This window comes from Triplophysa dalaica, chromosome 9, assembly GCF_015846415.1.
Source record: "Triplophysa dalaica isolate WHDGS20190420 chromosome 9, ASM1584641v1, whole genome shotgun sequence".
Classification (NCBI taxonomy): domain Eukaryota; kingdom Metazoa; phylum Chordata; class Actinopteri; order Cypriniformes; family Nemacheilidae; genus Triplophysa; species Triplophysa dalaica.
The window spans coordinates 9,501,917-9,519,385 of record NC_079550.1 but is presented as its reverse complement, the minus strand read 5'-3'; the positions used below and the strand labels follow the sequence as shown (position 1 = coordinate 9,519,385).

General features: G+C 39.6%; 2 protein-coding genes across 3 annotated transcripts in view; one reads left to right on the top strand and one right to left on the bottom strand.

Annotated features, from left to right (window-relative positions):
• Positions 1-2,380: 2,380 nt before the first annotated feature.
• On the bottom strand, positions 2,381-14,874 carry si:ch211-11n16.2 (zinc finger FYVE domain-containing protein 1). Of its 2 annotated transcripts, none has more exons than XM_056757762.1 (11): positions 14,677-14,874; positions 12,769-13,291; positions 10,676-10,893; positions 10,492-10,598; positions 6,996-7,104; positions 6,485-6,582; positions 6,285-6,402; positions 6,039-6,209; positions 5,581-5,770; positions 4,265-4,363; positions 2,381-4,057 (listed from the first exon to the last, which is right to left on the bottom strand). In XM_056757762.1, exons 1-11 carry the CDS (start codon positions 14,791-14,793, stop codon positions 3,825-3,827), a joined length of 1,983 nt encoding a protein of 660 aa, XP_056613740.1. In that variant the 5' UTR covers positions 14,794-14,874; the 3' UTR covers positions 2,381-3,824. The 2 variants fall into 2 exon arrangements, with proteins under 2 accessions (XP_056613740.1, XP_056613741.1); XM_056757763.1 differs by having other exon boundaries at positions 12,787-13,291.
• A 1,223-nt stretch (positions 14,875-16,097) lies between these two features.
• dpf1 (double PHD fingers 1) overlaps positions 16,098-17,469 on the top strand; it is a 45,089-nt gene continuing 43,717 nt past the window's right edge. The window contains exon 1 of the mRNA XM_056757767.1: positions 16,098-16,216. Coding sequence (XP_056613745.1) covers positions 16,107-16,216 — 110 coding nt within the window. The 5' untranslated portion in view covers positions 16,098-16,106. The remainder of the gene's footprint in view (positions 16,217-17,469) is intronic.

The window sequence follows — 17,469 nt, the reverse complement described above, 5'->3', positions numbered from 1 at the left end:
TTAGTGTTTATAATTCTGTGTATTAAATAAAGTATGTGTTCATTTTTTCTGGCACCCCTTATTGGTATAGGCAAGCCATTTGATTCCTCAAACATGGATTAACATTCCCATTCTGAACAATGGCACCTACTCCATTTTTACAAGATTGTGAGAGGCGTTTAAAACAAAGGTTTGCCGGTCAGTTTAAATAATGAGGATTAAGTATTTGGAATAAAACAGCTTTTCACTGCCACTGGTGTTTTAATGTTCTGGTGCATCTGCAGGATGAGATAAACAATGGATGGATGACAGCCTCCTTAAGTGGATTAATTTTAACATGCAAATTATGTTATGGGTTTGAAGGGACATATAGTAATACACACGCAATATATAATTACATACAGAGTCAATAATAGATGACTGGGCTAGTGCATGATAATGCAATGGGTCTGAAACTACTTACCCAGCGATACTTTAAGACAGTTGTTCCTAAGATGTTTGGTAATGTTATGTGTGACATCTGATATATGTCAAGACAGTTCATTGTCCTATCACTCGCCTGGCGCGATGTTAAAGTCCCCGTGAACCGGAAGTTGCGATGGTGTTTACTTAAGTACTCTGACACATTCCGGAGTGAACAGGAATTTCGAAGGAGAAAAATACTGGGCGTGGCTTGCGTTTTTCATTGCGAATTGATTGGATGTGTAAAGTCAGCTGTTGCATTGATTTTTAAATGAATGACGGAGGAGTAAACGTTTGCTCCGACCAGAGCCAATGAGAGAGTCGCGTCAACTCCGTTGACGTCAATGGATCAGTTTTTCCACAGCAACGGTGGGTCGAGGCTCTCAATAGTTCCCGGGAGTCACTAGTTACGCATGGAGCTGCGACTAAACAGACCAACTGAGGTAAACTTCTAACCAATTTAAAGACGAAAGCCATAAAAAATGAATGAAAGAAATAAAGCATTTAAAGAGAAAACAACTTCCTGGAAGTATCTGAAGGCTCCATGAATCACGTGACGGTCCAGTGTTTTAGACTTCCGTTGACCGAACTCTCTCAGTGGTTCTGGCTCCGGCCAAGCGGTTATATTTACGTCATTTGAGAGATTTTAAGATTTTAACCGAAGATTTTGAGAGTACATACATTTTAAAAAGGAATGTATCCACATTGATAAGCTATTTACTATAAACACTGCAATATTTCATGAAAAAATAAGAATTGTCATTTTTTATTTCACTGGGACTTTAACTTCCGGTACGTGTTTGGTTATAATATAACGATTTATTTTCTATTTCATTTATATTATTTTAATATTTTATATTTTAATTAATACTCATATTTTACTGTATGTTGATCGTATTAAATTGAACTACTTAACAGCTATTGATTATTTGCGGAGGTCTACCGGAAGTAAAGGTTCGGCCACATAATGATATGCCACTGAAACCGTCTACACATTATCATTTACTAGATCTTTATTTTGCTCTTCCTAGTCTCAAAAATGAACTGTATAATTCAAAATACATTTACATTATAATAATATATCATTTTAAAATCGTTAATTTTAATGATGAGAAATGTCTTGATTAAACAGTTAAATATTTGGGGTTATTCATAACGCATATGGGTTTCAGTCAATGATAGTTCCCTTTTATAAATACAATTTAAAAAAAGTGTTGAAAAGACGCATAACATAATATAAAAATTATGAATGGGCACCTTATTGTGCGAAACATTGTTGGCTCCATCTGGTGGTCACATTGTCGTAATGTGACAACCGCAATGATTCTTAAACATTTCATTAATTAAAAAATCTCATAAATATTAACACAATATCAAATATTCACTACACTGCTGTGGCCAAAACATTTCGCAATAATTTCACAATCATATCCATAATTTTTTTAAATAAATGTTAGTAATGCATCTTTAATTTTATTTATTGTGTTTCCTCCTTTTTTAGCAAATAAATCAGTAATTGTGTACTGGTATATTGTGACACCCCTAGCACTGATTTTTACTGATGTTGCTCAGACTTTTGTTTGCTTACTCTGACTGTTATATCAGCCCAATTTTTTCATCTTTCCTGCAATATTTTATCATTATCACAGCACTGCCGACAATTACAGCTGTACAATCAATACAGCCCATAGTTTCCTGTAGATGTGATGAGTTTCTGTAGGCTGCTTGCCAGACTGTAATGTTATAAATGGAGGAAATGTGAGAACAACCTCCATGGTTTAAATCAGATTTTGAGTCTGTTTCATCTATTTAAGGCTACTGAGCAGGATATCTGGAACACTACCTCCAGATGACCTCTGATACCTTCACTTATTGCCTGTTATTTTCCATCAATAAAATCTTCAAGTTTCGTTCAAAATGTATCAAACAAAACGGTGGGTTGTTTTTAAAAGTTTTAATGTTCTGAAAAGCCGAAGAAACCGTATTGGCCGTTCAAAACAAGACTACAAGGATTGTCAAATGCAGATTCAGTTAATGTATTAAAACCATTTCTCTGGTTAAATTCCTTCACAGAAGACTAAAACGGTGTAATTCAGATTAAAAAGTACAAAGTAGGAGTAGAATTGTAAAAAAAATAGGATTCAATCAATCCAAATCAAACATGAAAAAATGAATAAAGTGCATTATGAAAGCCCTTATATGAGGATAAACACGAGGTGGCTATACATATCAAGATTACAGAATATTTCTGTTGTGATGACTCGAGTCATCAGCATTTAGATTTGAGTGTGTTTAATCTACATTAAACATCCGCACACCCACTTCCAGAAGTAATGCGACGCTACAAGTTAACATGTTAGATAGTGGTTGAGATCTCTCAGGCACAGGAAATTCAGCTGAATCATTTCATACATATTTATACACAACATTACACGTACAGTTGCATCGTTCTGTAATAATACAGCTCTCAACTAAAGAAAAATATCCGACCACAACACAACAGATTAGATAAAGTGCAGTCATCAATTCAAGAAATGCAAAAGTCCTCAGTATTGAAGTACTATTGAGATATGTGCTCACAGGATAAACTGTAAATCAACTGGAATGTGAAATCTGAATGTAAAAATCACTGCAACTAAATTGAATAATAATAATCACTACACATATTCCTGTTCCTGAAATAAAGTATAAAACTGCATTAATGAATAGCAACTTTGCTGTCTCATATTCAAAGGCTTATTATTTATGTATCTATAATAAAGTAAAAGTACCAAATTATCTTACTATGATAAATTGCAACGTAGTTGATATGCTTAATGGTTAGTTTACCCAAAAATGATGAATTCTGTCACTATTTACAACTAATATGTGGTTATTTGCACACTGTTGACTGGCAACATACTGTGTGGTGGATAAAAGCAAAAGGGTACAACATCATCCTGTGCTATATTTCAAATCTTATAAAGCTATACAATAACAACATACAAATATTTTCTATTTGCTTCAGCTCTCGAATATCATTTTGCTGTGGTCAATATAAGTAAACATAAAACAGGAATTGTATTTCTGTTTGGCCTTGTGATTCGAAATTCAATGACTTAAATTGTATTGTTTAAGGATGATAAATGTAATCTTTGGGATTTTTTTTTACATTGTATATACACATACAGTAATCTCAGTGCCAGCAATAAACAACACGCGTTAAAACTTGATTCTTAGTTGTCCTGCATTAGTTTCATACTCAATTTAAGCCTCCAGAGTGTTCCCTGCTTCCCTTCAAACCGGTTCTGAACACCAAGCAGCAGCTGTACAAGGACCGAACTGTAAATAAAGGGCTTATCGCTGCTGCACAGGTACGGCGGGCTCTGCAGAGCACGGAGAAATCAAAGGGGATCTGTGCGGTCTGCACAGCTGTCGCACACCCGCACCGGGTGGTCCCAGCCACGAGATGGCACGGGCCTGGTTTTTGTGGAGCACTTGCTGCACACTCCCTGACCGCATGCCCTGCAGTGGTGCTTTGACATGCTGGGGGTGAAGGTCTTATTGCAACATTGGCACTGACTGATCTCATGATCGGGGATCCAATATTCTGGCCTCGCAACTCCTTTCATCAAACCTGTGTTGGAGACGAAAGAGCGAGGTTAAAACTAGCCCGGCTGTGGTGTAGATGTGACTAACTAATGCCTATTTTGAATAGCTGAAGTGTTTTTAACAGCAAACTCATTTTATATAAACGTGAATATGATCATGTGAGAGATTAATATATATTTTGTGTAAATCAAACATTCAGTGTTCAATCTTCACTTGGTAAAGAAATACTCACAGAGGGGGTAATCTACTGCGGTAGAGACCATATCAAGAGTTGATTGAGCTACTTCAGTGACTCTGCGGGCGACGAGGGCTCGAGGTTCCATCTGTGCAACTACAGGACGAGAGAAAATATTGTCTCAGCTCAGCAAAAGTTAACATCCCTTACTAGGAGCTTTAAAGTTGCAGTCCGTAAGTTATTTTGAGTAAAAATGAGCTAAAACCAATTATTGAGCAAGTACATGAAAGAACAGTGTAAGCCTTGCGGGATTCACCACAGAAAGCTTGTAATAATAGTTTGTAATTTGTCCTGTCGGGTCCTCTTTCCCAGAGATCCTTATTTGGTGTCTTTCGTCTATGCGTCATTTCATCACATTTGTACACAGAACGAAGATCTGGCTGCTAGCCAGCGCGTGGTTGCAGGGAGTGACAGGCGATTTGTAGTGTGTACTCACAACTGTTGGGTAGGATTTTATACAACTTTTTATTATTTATGGCGCGTTTAGTATTTTTACTTTTGAGTGGCAAGCAGCGTTGACATCTTGGGATTCAACAGTTGTAAAAAACAAGAAAGTACGAACTGATGACAGTTTACAAATAAAAAGTGAATGTGATTGGACTGTGAAAACAAGAATTAATATTGGCAAGGCATTTCAAAGGTGGCCTGAATTCATTTAAAACGGATGCAGGCTTGACTTTATTTCTTCTGAACTCGTAAGACATTACATTATTTCAATAGATACGGTAACACAAAAACCGTAGCTCCCTTGTTGTGTTAATACAGATGGGTACAGTTTAATCAGTTGTTCTTTCTCTCTTTATGTTCATTATAATAAATGTAATTTAAGCCCTATTCGCACGGGATAAGTATTATATTTGGATCTTCTGTCCGGTTCGCATTACAGGAGTTTCCATAAGAGATAACATAACTGGAGACTTTCGTCTAAAACGGCATGGAAATAACCCAGCACCCAAAATAATATCAAAACACTTCAGCCCAGCTTCCATTTGCGCTATGTGGGTCTATTTATGTGTTATATCATCTTTCAGGTTATCTGTGTTTATTATGCGCTACTGATGTACAGTGCAGATTCTCACCGCTGCACTCTCACAGGCCACAACTCAAAATATCAGACTCATCCGCGCAGCTGAGCAGTGCCGAATCACAACTCACGTAAAGAATTACCTCCACACATCAACTGCAGTAACAATTACAATCTGAGATGGCGACAAAGAGGCCAATCCTACGTAATGCCACTTTAAGAACTTGGAAAAAATAATACATAACACATAATAATTACAAGCTTACTGCCCTCTCATAAGATTTCTCACCCTGTCCAGCATGTGGCGCTCCTCCCTGCTGGTAACAGGTATCACACACTCTGACAGGGGTCCCGCCCCAACCCCTCTCAGGCACGGGCATGCTGTGTGTTGAGCAGGCCTGACAGAAACCCTCGCCACACGCCCGACAGTGATGTTTCCTCTCCGCCTCCTCAAACTTTCTATTACAGCCGTTACATTTCTGATGAATACAGACAAAGTTCCTAAAACATTTGAATTATACTATTTATTTTGGCAAAAACAACGAGGTTGTATTTGTTAACATGCATTAGCTAACATGAACGAACACTGAACAATATATAGTTTTTCACCATTTTTTCATCATTGTTGGTTAAAGGTGGAAGGTTTTAGCGGCACCTAGTGGTGAGGTTTCAAATTGCATCTCTTTCCATCCATCCATCCATCTATCTATCCTCTCTTATTATAGCTATAAAAAAAAAAGAACTCACAATGATTTCAGCATTGGGTTTCCAATATGGAGGAGCCACTTGATCTGTAAGCCAGGCAGTCACGGCTTTAGTGGGGCCTGCACTGTATTCAGACACTGACTGGATGATATAATTCATGCCATCCAAAACCCTCTGAGCAGCATTCTGATGGTCCGTCTGGAAGGTGTCAGTCTAGAAACGAAAAACATCGGTAAGCATCATCAGAGCAATCACTTTTAAACCCAATGAAGAGGAGCAATGACTTACCCCCTGCCACACGTGCTTAACCTCCGGCCGCACTACGCTGCTCTCTGGGTCCTGGTTGCCCATCCAGTACTGTCTGCTGCGGAAGATGATGCCACAGTTGGCACACTCTAAAACATAACTGCAGAGAACGACAGGCATGAAACATACAGAGGAGTACCAGCTTCAAAATCCAGCTTACAAACACAAAACATGATGCTCACCCAGACCATGCATACTTGGCCAGACCAATCCATTGGTTTTCTGAAGAGGCTGATGTTTTGGGCACAACAATCACTTCCCTTCCACCCTCATAGCACCTCTGTATGGGGAAAACAATGAAGGAGTTTTTCATTTCAAACCTGTGTGACTTTCTTTTCGGGAACACAAAAGAAGATATTTTGAAGAAAGTTGGTAACCAAACCATGCCGGCACCCATTCACTTCTACTGTATGAACCCAAAACAAATGAAGGCGAATGGGGGCCAGTTAACAACATTCTTCTGAATAACTTCTTATGTGTTATGTGGAAGAAAGTCGAACAGGGTTGAAATGACATGAGGGTTAGTAAATGATGACAGAATCAAGATTTCTTTTGGGTGAACTGTCTCTTTAAATTTCAATTTCACCTGTTTGTTTTGCATTTGACATGACAAAACAGGTCACGTAACAACAGTGCAATGGAGTAAACAAGCAATACTAACAAATAGAAGCAAAGGTGGATGGAAGTTGTTACCTTGCAGATGAGAACTTTATTGTTGTATTGGTGGGCATACTGACACAGTCCATCAGCCATGTGAGGGATGCCATCTTTCTGGTGGTTCATGCCATTCTTACACCGCACACTGAAGCGAGTGGATTTTGAAATGTTTAGCTGTGATTTTGCAAATGTACATATACAAGCATTCTTCAACTGTACTGTAATAAAGCGTGTCATTTCTATGCCACTGGTATTGCTACATGTTTCATCCATCTGCCACTGATGGTAAAAAACATTGGCTTAAAGAAACAGTTCACCCAAAAATGAAAATTCTGGCTTCCTTTACACAATTTTACTGTAAGAATGTCTTTGTTCTGATGAACACAGGGCACAGTATTTGTAAGAATGCTTGTAACCCAACAGTTCTTGGAGCCCATTGATTACTATAGAACTGAAAACCTAACAAATATATTCCAATATGATCAGATAAATAAAGCAATATTTTCTTATGGCTCTGTCAGTAATCTTTAATTTTCAACAGACACAAAAGACAAATTTCCTTTATATAAAAATCCCCATAACATGAACATTAAATGAAAGAAACCGGTATTCAAGGCACCATCAGTAGCCTATATTTTCTATTTTAGCAAAAGTGGGCTAAATTTACTTCAAAGAAAAAAACAATAATAGCAATTTTCTATCATCCACTCAACTGAAATATTTTTAAAATATAATTGGATTGAAATACAATAAAATAAAGTGCAAAAATCTATTAATCAAAAACAACACTTTGTTTAAGGAGAAGTAACATGCAGTGAAAACAAATATTAAACTTTAACTTTTAAACTTGAACTGAGTAAAAACTCTAAATATGTGATTGTACAGTAATGTTCACTTGTTTGAGGTTGAGGGTGATACTTGGTGGTGTCCCATCTTTTCCACAAGTTCATCAATGTTCGGGGTAAGGCTCTGAGCTGAGGAAATCCTCAGAATTGAGTGGAGGTGTTCAGCAGTAAGTCGACTTCTGTGTGATGTTTTGTTCAGGTTCATCAAAGAAAACAGTTGTTCACACAGGTATGTGCTGCCAAACATAGACAACGTTTGAGCAGCCTGGATGCGCAGCTGGGGCATTGTGTCGGGGAGGAAACGGGCGAACTCCGCAGCACCCACTGCCGCATATTTTGCCCTCAGTGCATCATTGCATTGGAGGTCAATCAACTCCATTTGGAGGTTTGGTGGTGAGCTTTCCACGTCAACAGCAAATGGGTTACCGAGCAGTTCCAACCTGCTTTTTTGTGCTTCAAAGTCATTAAATCGGCGTCGAAAGTCAGCGGCAAGCATACCTATTTTATCAGCCAACTGTGCGCTCGGGAACGCACTGGTAGAGAGCTTCTCTTTCATGGTCTGGCAGCTGGGAAAGTGGCTCAAATTTTCTTTCCGCATCTGCGTCTCCCACAGAGTCAGTTTGGTTTTAAATGCCTTCACTGTACTGTACATATCAGAGATGACATGATCCCGACCCTGCAGCTGCAAGTTCATTGCATTCAGATGACTCGTAATGTCACACAGAAAAGCCATTTCACACAGAAACATTTCGTCTCGGAGTTGTGTTGTGTCTTTCCCTTTGCTGTCCAAGAACAGACAAATCTCCTCACGAAGCTCGAAACATCTTTGAAGCACCTTTCCCTGGCTTAGCCATCGCACCTCTGTGTGATAAGGCAAATCACCATGCTCCGTTTCTAACTCCGTCAGAAATGCCTTGAACTGGCGGTGATTCAAACCTTTGGCTCTGATAAAGTTAACTGTGCGCGTGATGATGCTCATTACATGCTCCATTTTCAAGGCTTTACCGCACAACGCTTCCTGGTGTATGATACAATGATAAGCTGTCAGCTCACCTGTCGCGTTTTCCTCTTGCATCTTTTCCCGTATCTTCGCCACCAGTCCGCTCCTGTGTCCACACATCGCAGGTGCTCCGTCGGTTGTCAAACCTACGAGTTTTTCCCAAGGCAGCTCCATCTCATTTACACATCTTGACACCTCTTCATACAAATCATGCCCCGTAGTTGTGCCATGCATAGGACGTAAAGCCAAAAACTCCTCTGTCACGCTTAGGCTGGAGTCCACTCCGCGGATGAAAATTGACAACTGGGCAATGTCAGAAATGTCGGTGCTCTCATCCACAGCCAAGGAATATGCAATGAAATCTTTTCCCTTTTTCACAAGCTGCTCTTTTAGATTGATGGACAACTGGTCTACTCTCTCGGCAATGGTGTTTCTGCTCAGACTCACATTTAAAAAGAGTTGCCTTTTTTCTGGGCAAACTTCGTCACAAACTTTAATCATGCAGTTTTTGATGAAATCCCCCTCCGTAAATGGCCGGGCTGATTTAGCGATCTCTTCTGCCAAAATAAAACTGGCCTTGACAGCAGCCTGGCCTTGTGATTTGGCTTTTTTGAACAGAGCCTGTCGAGATTTGAGGCCTCGTTTTAATTCCTCTGCTTTTTGTAGCCTTTGTTCCATGTCCATATTCTTGTTTTTGTCCGCGTGTTTCGTTTCATAATGTCGTCTCAGATTATACTCTTTCAGTACCGCCACACTTTCTCCACACAGAAGACACAGGTTTTCCAGCTACCTCCGTGAACATATACTCCGACTCCCACCTTGTTTGAAACCCCCGGTTCTCAGTGTCCACCTTCCGTTTTGCCATTTTTGATGGGTATCTGAAAGTTAATTTTACTGTGATGCTGACGACTGCTGTGCCAATAAATATTGAAATGAAGCAGCCTACTGCTCGGTGCGTCACCGTTGCATTGTGGGAAATGTAGTATTGGTGCGTGTAAAAGATCTGCGGGCTGCCGGCTTGCTGCGGTCTGCGGGCCGGTTCTAATAATAAATCAAGATCATCCCAGGGGCCGTAAAAAACCTTCTCGCGGGCCGGATGTGGCAGAAGGAATCATTTTACATCTCTTTGATCTATTGAACACAAAAATATTTTGAAGAATGTAGGAAAGCGAACAGTTCTGGGGCACGTTTGACTACCATTGTCATTCTTCTACTATGTTAGTCGATGGTTGCCAAGAACGGTCTGATTACAAACATTCTTCCAAATATCTCTGTGTTCATCATAACAAAGAAACGTATACAGATTTTGAACAACTCGAGGGTGAGGAAATGATGGCGAAACTATAATTTTGTGGTGAACTGTCCCTTCAAATCCACATTTGAATAAACCTACTGTTTATAGTTCTCTCTACAATAAGCAAGAACATAAAGCATCTTAAAATAAAAGATGACACACTCCAGCTTTAAACAGAAACAAACAACTCAAAATCGAATTTCATCCAAGTGCATGTAAAACTTCTCGTGTTTCTTTGTGACTCATCAAATTATAAAGCAGCTCAGTGTGCATGTGTTTATAATAAAGACTGATGTGGCGACTCCTGTGACTCATTATTCAGCAATCATGCTGCACCGCTGCGGCGCATTTGGCGCATTCATTCCATCGACACTAAGCACAGCGTGAACTTACCTGCAGCTGAGACACGTTGACGGGCAAGTGAAATATTCATCGGGAAAGAAGGAGCATATGTTGATTTTATCATCCGAGATCTCTCCACAGAACCTGTTGCTCAAAGCCTGATAGAGTAAAGCTCAGATTTGAATTAAGTTATTTTGGGGGCAACAACTATGAGAGATTTTCCTGAAGCATTTACCTGCAGCGCACTGAACACAATACCAGGCTGTCGGGGGGCTCGTGTGGCCGTGTTTTTCACCTGCTGATTGACTATGTGCAGTAACTGGGAGTAGTCTGTAGGGGGCGTGATGGTCTGAGTCCCCACATACTGAACTGAGCTGAAGGCATCTGTGCTCTGGCCCAGATCGTGAAAAATCTTTTGAAGGAGTGTGTCTGCTTGCCCCGGGACAGAGCCATCTGTTATTAGAGAAAATAAATCAGATTTGTCTCCCCACTGAGAAACACATTACATCAGATGTTATCACTTCAGCCATATAGACAATAACGTTCTCATTACAAAAGAGAAAACATGTGTAAATGTGACGTGTTAGTGAGCAGGTGCAATTGATCTGTGATTGTTTACAGTATCAAGGTCAGAGGATTCACATGGGAATTAGATATTTGCTTAAAGGCATGACAGTAGTTGAGCGAGATCATATTCTTGGTAACACTGTGCACCTGCGTCCCCCGTCTTGGAATTAAACCGGCAAACTGTGGGTTTCTTAACCATTAAAAATATCATAATGGTTTAGTTTTTGTACTTTTGGACCAAAGACACATAAGAAAGCCATATATTGCCAACTATATTGTATAACTGTTGGCCATATTATATTATGTTTTATATAGAAATGGGGTGTTATGAGTTAAAGGGACAGTTCACCCAAAAATCTAAATTCTGTCATCATTTACCCTAAATTTCTTTGTTCTGTTAAACACAAAAGAAGATATTTAGAATGATGTAGTAAACCAAACCGTTCCGAGTGACCAGTGACTACTATAGTAATTCTTCACAATGGAAGTCAATGGTGCCCCAGAAGTGAGTGGTGAAAAAAAATCTTCCAAATATCTTCCTTTGTGTCAGTGGGGAAAAAAATGTATACAGGTTTAAAACAGCTTGAGGCTAAATAAGTGATGACAGAATTTTCATTTTTGGGTAAACTGTCCATATAAAGCGGCCCTGCAACGATATGTCATGTATTCTGACTTCTTTTAATGTTAAACGTGCTTCTCATGCTTAACAGGGTCAACTTGTCAAAAAACGAGTTGGGCGTATAACGTAGTATTTCTGTTATCTAAACACTCCCCCAGTGATCGTACAGGTTTCGGAAAGTTTTTTTTGACCATATTAAACTGTTTCGTAACAACTTTTCTCAGTCCCTTATTGGACAATTCTCGCAGAAAAGCAAGCGGCATAGCAGAGCAGGAAAAGCATGCACAAACGTCACTTTCACTTGTAAGCAGGAGAGAGAGCATACGTTCGCGAAGCTCAGGTGTTTGTTTGTTCGTTTGGGTCATGAATGTTAAACTGTGGGTATAACGCAGGATTTGGAGATCGTTTGAAACTGATATATGGAGCTGTCCCAGCGCTAAAGGATGCCGGACATGAACCGCATGTGGTGAGTTAAATTGATGTCTGTGTTTTGTTGACAATGCGTGCGCACGTGCTTTGGTTTAGCCTACCTCTCCCCCCCCACCCGCACGCGCCGTATGTTTTTGGAAACATCCATCTATCTTTTATAAATGTGATCAAACGAAATACTCTTCGCAGATACTAAGTATGCAATACTACTCTATAGGTACCCAAGATTAATATGAGATTGGCAGAAACCCTGTGTGTTACGTCCACTTAAAGAACTATAAATATTTGTGTAATATTTGTGTTTAGACCCTTGACTGACACTTTAATAACATCTGCTTAATTTATTTTATGGTTCTCTGTTTATCATATGAAGAGAAAAAATAAAAGAACTGATTGTTCAAACAGACACTGAAAAACAATTGAAATTCTCATAACACTGTAAAGAGAAATAAAAGAAGGAACCATGAAACAGCGCAGCAAGATATATAGCCTCTGCATGAGCAAATGTACCTGCGAGATTCCTCACCAGTCTAAATCTCAAGATTTTTTTCAAAGACCCCCTGGCTATATATAAAAACCACATTAGGGTGAGCAGAACTACATTTAAGAAAAAAATCTTCTGCCTTAGGCTAGTCAAAAACAGCCTTTGTTAACCATGCATCAAAAAAAAAAACACCAGTCTTTGTACTGTTGAACAATGTATGCCTCATTACCGCTCAGTGCCGACTCACCCTGACCCAACAGCTGCGTCCGAGAGGTCTCCTGAAATACTATAACAGCAGGGCCCAGAGTGGACAGAGGCACGTCCAGCCCACATCGGTTAGAAAGTGCCCGGAGCTCAGGGGTAAAGTGCTTCAGGTAAGCGCCCGACGCACTGCCCAGAAACTGAAACATGTCGTTGTGCAACCTCTCGGCCCGTGTGCGATATAATGCCACGTCTGACACGGCCAGTACCTTCAGCTGCAGACGCATCCGGCGGTTCTGTTGACTGGAGGCACCAAGCAGGCCTTCCGTATCCAGCACTATTAAATTCAGGTTGGGATCGTAAGCGGCCCAAACGCCCACCGTGCAGGAGGCCGGGGAAGGAGACGTAGCGAACACTTCCTCGCCGTCAAACATAATGTGATTGAGGGTATGGGACTTGCCGTCGCCCGTGTTTCCGAAGATGGAGACAACTTTGACTCCTTGAGCGGGGCTGCAGCCTAATCGCTTCAAAAATCGGTTTTCGTCCTTCACCTGAGTAAGAGAAAGAGCTCTTTCATACAAATGTTTATTTTAATGTAGAAATTTTAATATGTAAATAAAACTTTAAATATCCTTCTTTTCTATCAAAGTTCTATTAAAAGCAACTAAAATTTTTACACAGTTGGGCCACCGGTCCAAGCTATTTCCCAATCCTTCTGGCATAGAATAAGCAGTCTAAAATCCCATTCAGTAATATTTTAAATACATTTTGTCCCGGTTTCACAGACACAGTTAAGCTTAAACCAGGACTACGCCTTAGTTGAATTTAGATATTTATGACGCTTTTATACAAATACCTTGGAAGAATACATTACTGGTGTGCATCTAGAGACAAAAAAAATGGCACTAACATATTTTAAGATATTTCTGGGCAAGTTATATTCAGTTGAGACAGGGCAAACATTCATTTAAGTCTGGGACTTCTCTTAAGCCTGGTCTGCCTTTGTTTGTTGTAACAAAAGAAAACAATAATATATTTATAATAAGCTATATCGTGCCCCTCCCAAAGTTATTAAATAAAGACATGATGTCATCAATATGAGTCATGCCAGAATCTAAACGTATCTTCTATATTATCAACATTACTGTAACATTACATGATCTCTATAGAGAGCTATGATCTCTTGAATTGTAAGATTCGTTGTTGATTCTGGCTAAATACTGTAAAGAATGCAAAACATCAGTGATGATTCTGTGATGAGTTTATCAAGCCAACAGGTTAAGAAAACAGCAAAAATTATGTGCTGCTTAACAACACTTGTAGAAAAATGCAAAATTGTGATGGTGCCATAGTACAGTGATGGCATCAGATTATAACAGGGTTAATTTGATCAATATAATCCACGTATCAGATGTTTATCAAACAATCATAATTATGCCACCATACAAATACAACGTTGTGTTATTCGAAGCAATTTGAACAATCCCTAAAATATCACAATCACACAGGAAAATTAGATTAAAAATCATTTAGAATAAAGTTTATGAATCAGACTAGGCCATAATGTGTTGACATATGTACCACGTGGCTCTTCATACCCAAACACCTAAAATGATAAATAAGTGCCACTACTATAGAGTTACCAGGACTGACAATCGAAAACGATCGATCAGTACAGTTAATCGGAGATCAGAGTTCAGTATTGTGCTTGATTTCCACAAAGATATTAAAACTTTCAGCAGTACTAACAGTTTATGGCGAGTTTGCCAGAATATGATTTATTACAACGCATTTGATCCCTTATCAATTACAAACATGTTTATAGACAAGTACGCATTTCTACAAAACAAGCTGTCAAAGTGCAGAAAACAAAGAAACCGTATGTGGTGTTTCAATAATAGCTCGCTGGCTAACACAGAAGCTAACAAAAACAAACCTGCAAGCTTTCGTTTTCGTCCACCAGGAGAAAACTGCGTCCGCTTTCCGTCTCCTCTGCCATTTTAACATTGACGAGAGGAATGCTCTCCATATCTTTCAACAGCATTTCGGACATTGTGAAATATTTAAAAACATCACAACTATGTTTAAAGCTTGGTTAGAAGTGTCCCAGGACTGCTGCGCTGGCGCTGTTGGGTTTCTCTGTGACCTGCAGAGGGCGCTGTTGCTGCTCTAATTGTCGCCCTTCGTTGTTTATATTAACCCCGTTCTTATGTCCTCTAGTGGCAATTCCGACGAACTGTCATCAAAGACGTTTTTATTGGGTTTAATATTGTTGCAATCAAGTGAATAGAAGCCCGTTTTTCAACAAAATAAACTATCATCTTACTTTTATTAAAATATATATATATATATTATAAGTAATTTAACATTATAAGTAAGAAATGCACCACAATAAGTGTGTTCTTCACATGATGCAAATATGCTGTGTAAAGGTTAGATAAATGTAGACACTTTTAAAAAGGCACACATTGTCCCTACTGTGGAAATGCCATATGAATCAACATGACATGCTCTGTTCAGAGACATTCCATAGAGCTTGCTAAGGTTCATTAAATATTTGTTAGCAGGGATCTATAAATATCACATGTCACAGAATGCCTTCAAAGTGGCGCCATCGCAGTTAACTGGACTGGAGAGCCCTGTGTAGTCGCCTCCCTTTACTTTAGAGGTCAGTCTGGCCTGTTGTCCCAATAGTTGATCAATGAGTGCTGATGTTAATGTACTTCATTCACCTGTTATTATGCCTTTTACTTCCGTATTGTCATCTAACTATGAAAGCTATAAAATAAAAGTCTTTCTCAGTCAAGGTTCTTAAACCGTATGGTCATGGAGAGATCTCATGCTACTGTACCCCAGATGTGTACTCCAGGTGGTGCTATAGGAATTTAACAACACCACACATATGTCATTATTCCACACATTGTTCATTTTATTTATTTATGTTTTTGTCACACATGCACTTCATAAGCCCCTTTTATGAGCATGATTTACATGTGCTCAGTGGTCTCTAATATTTAAGACAAAGTAAGAATAATAGACATAAACTTTGCATTTCCTAAAATATTTTTTAATAAATTAGTTTCATTGCTCTACAAGTCAAAGATGATGCCAACATGAGAGCGAATATACTGACAGACTGACAGTCCGGTAATCCAACCTTGAATTTACAGTAGATGTTTTGGCTTACCCACACAAAATCTAGGCGGGACTGGTATACAGTTAACCGCAATGCATTGTGGTAGTTGCAGTACGGCACGGCCGACCCTCGAAGCCTGTGCGAAAATAAAAACTACATTTCCCTTCCCTTACTATCAGGCCGTCTCGCTCCCATTGGTTGGATCCTGCAGCCGCAGCCCCAGAGAATGAATGAAATTGAAATTGCTGGTATATTACATGTACAATACCGGGGATCTGCAGTCTTACATTGTATCATTCTATATCAAAATGGCCACAGTGGTCCAAAATCCTCTGAAATCGTAAGTCGAAATTTTTGTATATTTTATTGCCTATTACAATGCATGTCATGCAACATCCAGCCTTCGTTTCAATTTGCAAATGTACAAACATCTTTAAAGTATAAATTGCCGGCGAGGATTAAACTGCGAATGCACGTTGAAGTGCAATAAATCATCATGCATGCGGCGACATTTTGTCATCTGGAGAAACATGGCATGTTATAAAGTGCATAGTGTCGGCTATTATTTCTGCATATGCACAGTTATATGGAGGAATGTTGAAAGGATTGACGTGACCCGGCGTCCCTGGTCAATATTGATCACTGTGAACTTAAGAGTTGTTGCTATTTAAAACGCAAAGTTCACCGCTCACCGCGTCTCCGGAGAAAGAAATGACACTTCAACATTTGGGGTTTTGCACCTGTGTGCTTTAAATTCCGTCAACCTGAAAATATTTGCTACGCTGACTGTAACGGGATAACATCGGCTCTCTAGCTCGCGCGCTCGAACTGCCAGAATGGCGAAATGTTCAAACGAGTCACACAAACCTAATTTAAATGTCATGGTCAACAGTTACATTGCACGTGCATGCATTAGGTTTTACAAAGTACATGTCCTTTATAAAAAACGATCAGTGTTATTTCTTTGCTATAGCTTTAAACGTGGCGTTCTCGGTGCCATGCCGTTAAATGTATTGTCTTGTGCGCCGTAGCATCAATGCACATTCAGTGAAGTTTCCATTAGATTCCTTTGTGCAGACTGACACAATTTTTCGGCGTGCGGCACGCAGACGCCACACGGGCTCAGTGCCAGAGAGAAATGCTTTACATTCGTCTGGTTTACAGACTGGGACGCGCAGTCGGGCAGACGTGTGCCATTGTCGCTTTCAAATGCGCTTTTAAACTAGCATGTTGCTTCTCCCCGTAACTGCCCCCGATCGTCTATCTTACCGGACCTTAGGGCAGCAATTGATTTGTACGAATCTAGGTTCTTCCTAAAGAAACGGGTGAGATTTGGTGAAACGCTGAACGAGAAATGCATGCGCACCTGTCCTGCGTGCGGCTTCGCATGGACCTTCCCAAAGCGTGGTGGAATTTAGCCATTCATGAAACCAGTGCCCATAGAGTTACTACAGAAACATGCATTTCCGTGCTCGTTTGTGTACAATAACTCATCCACAGCTTACATCAGGTCATATCACATAAAACAATGTGGAAATCGACATTAGGCCTACTTTCTTTATGATCTTAGAGTAAAGCAGAGATTCTAGTGGA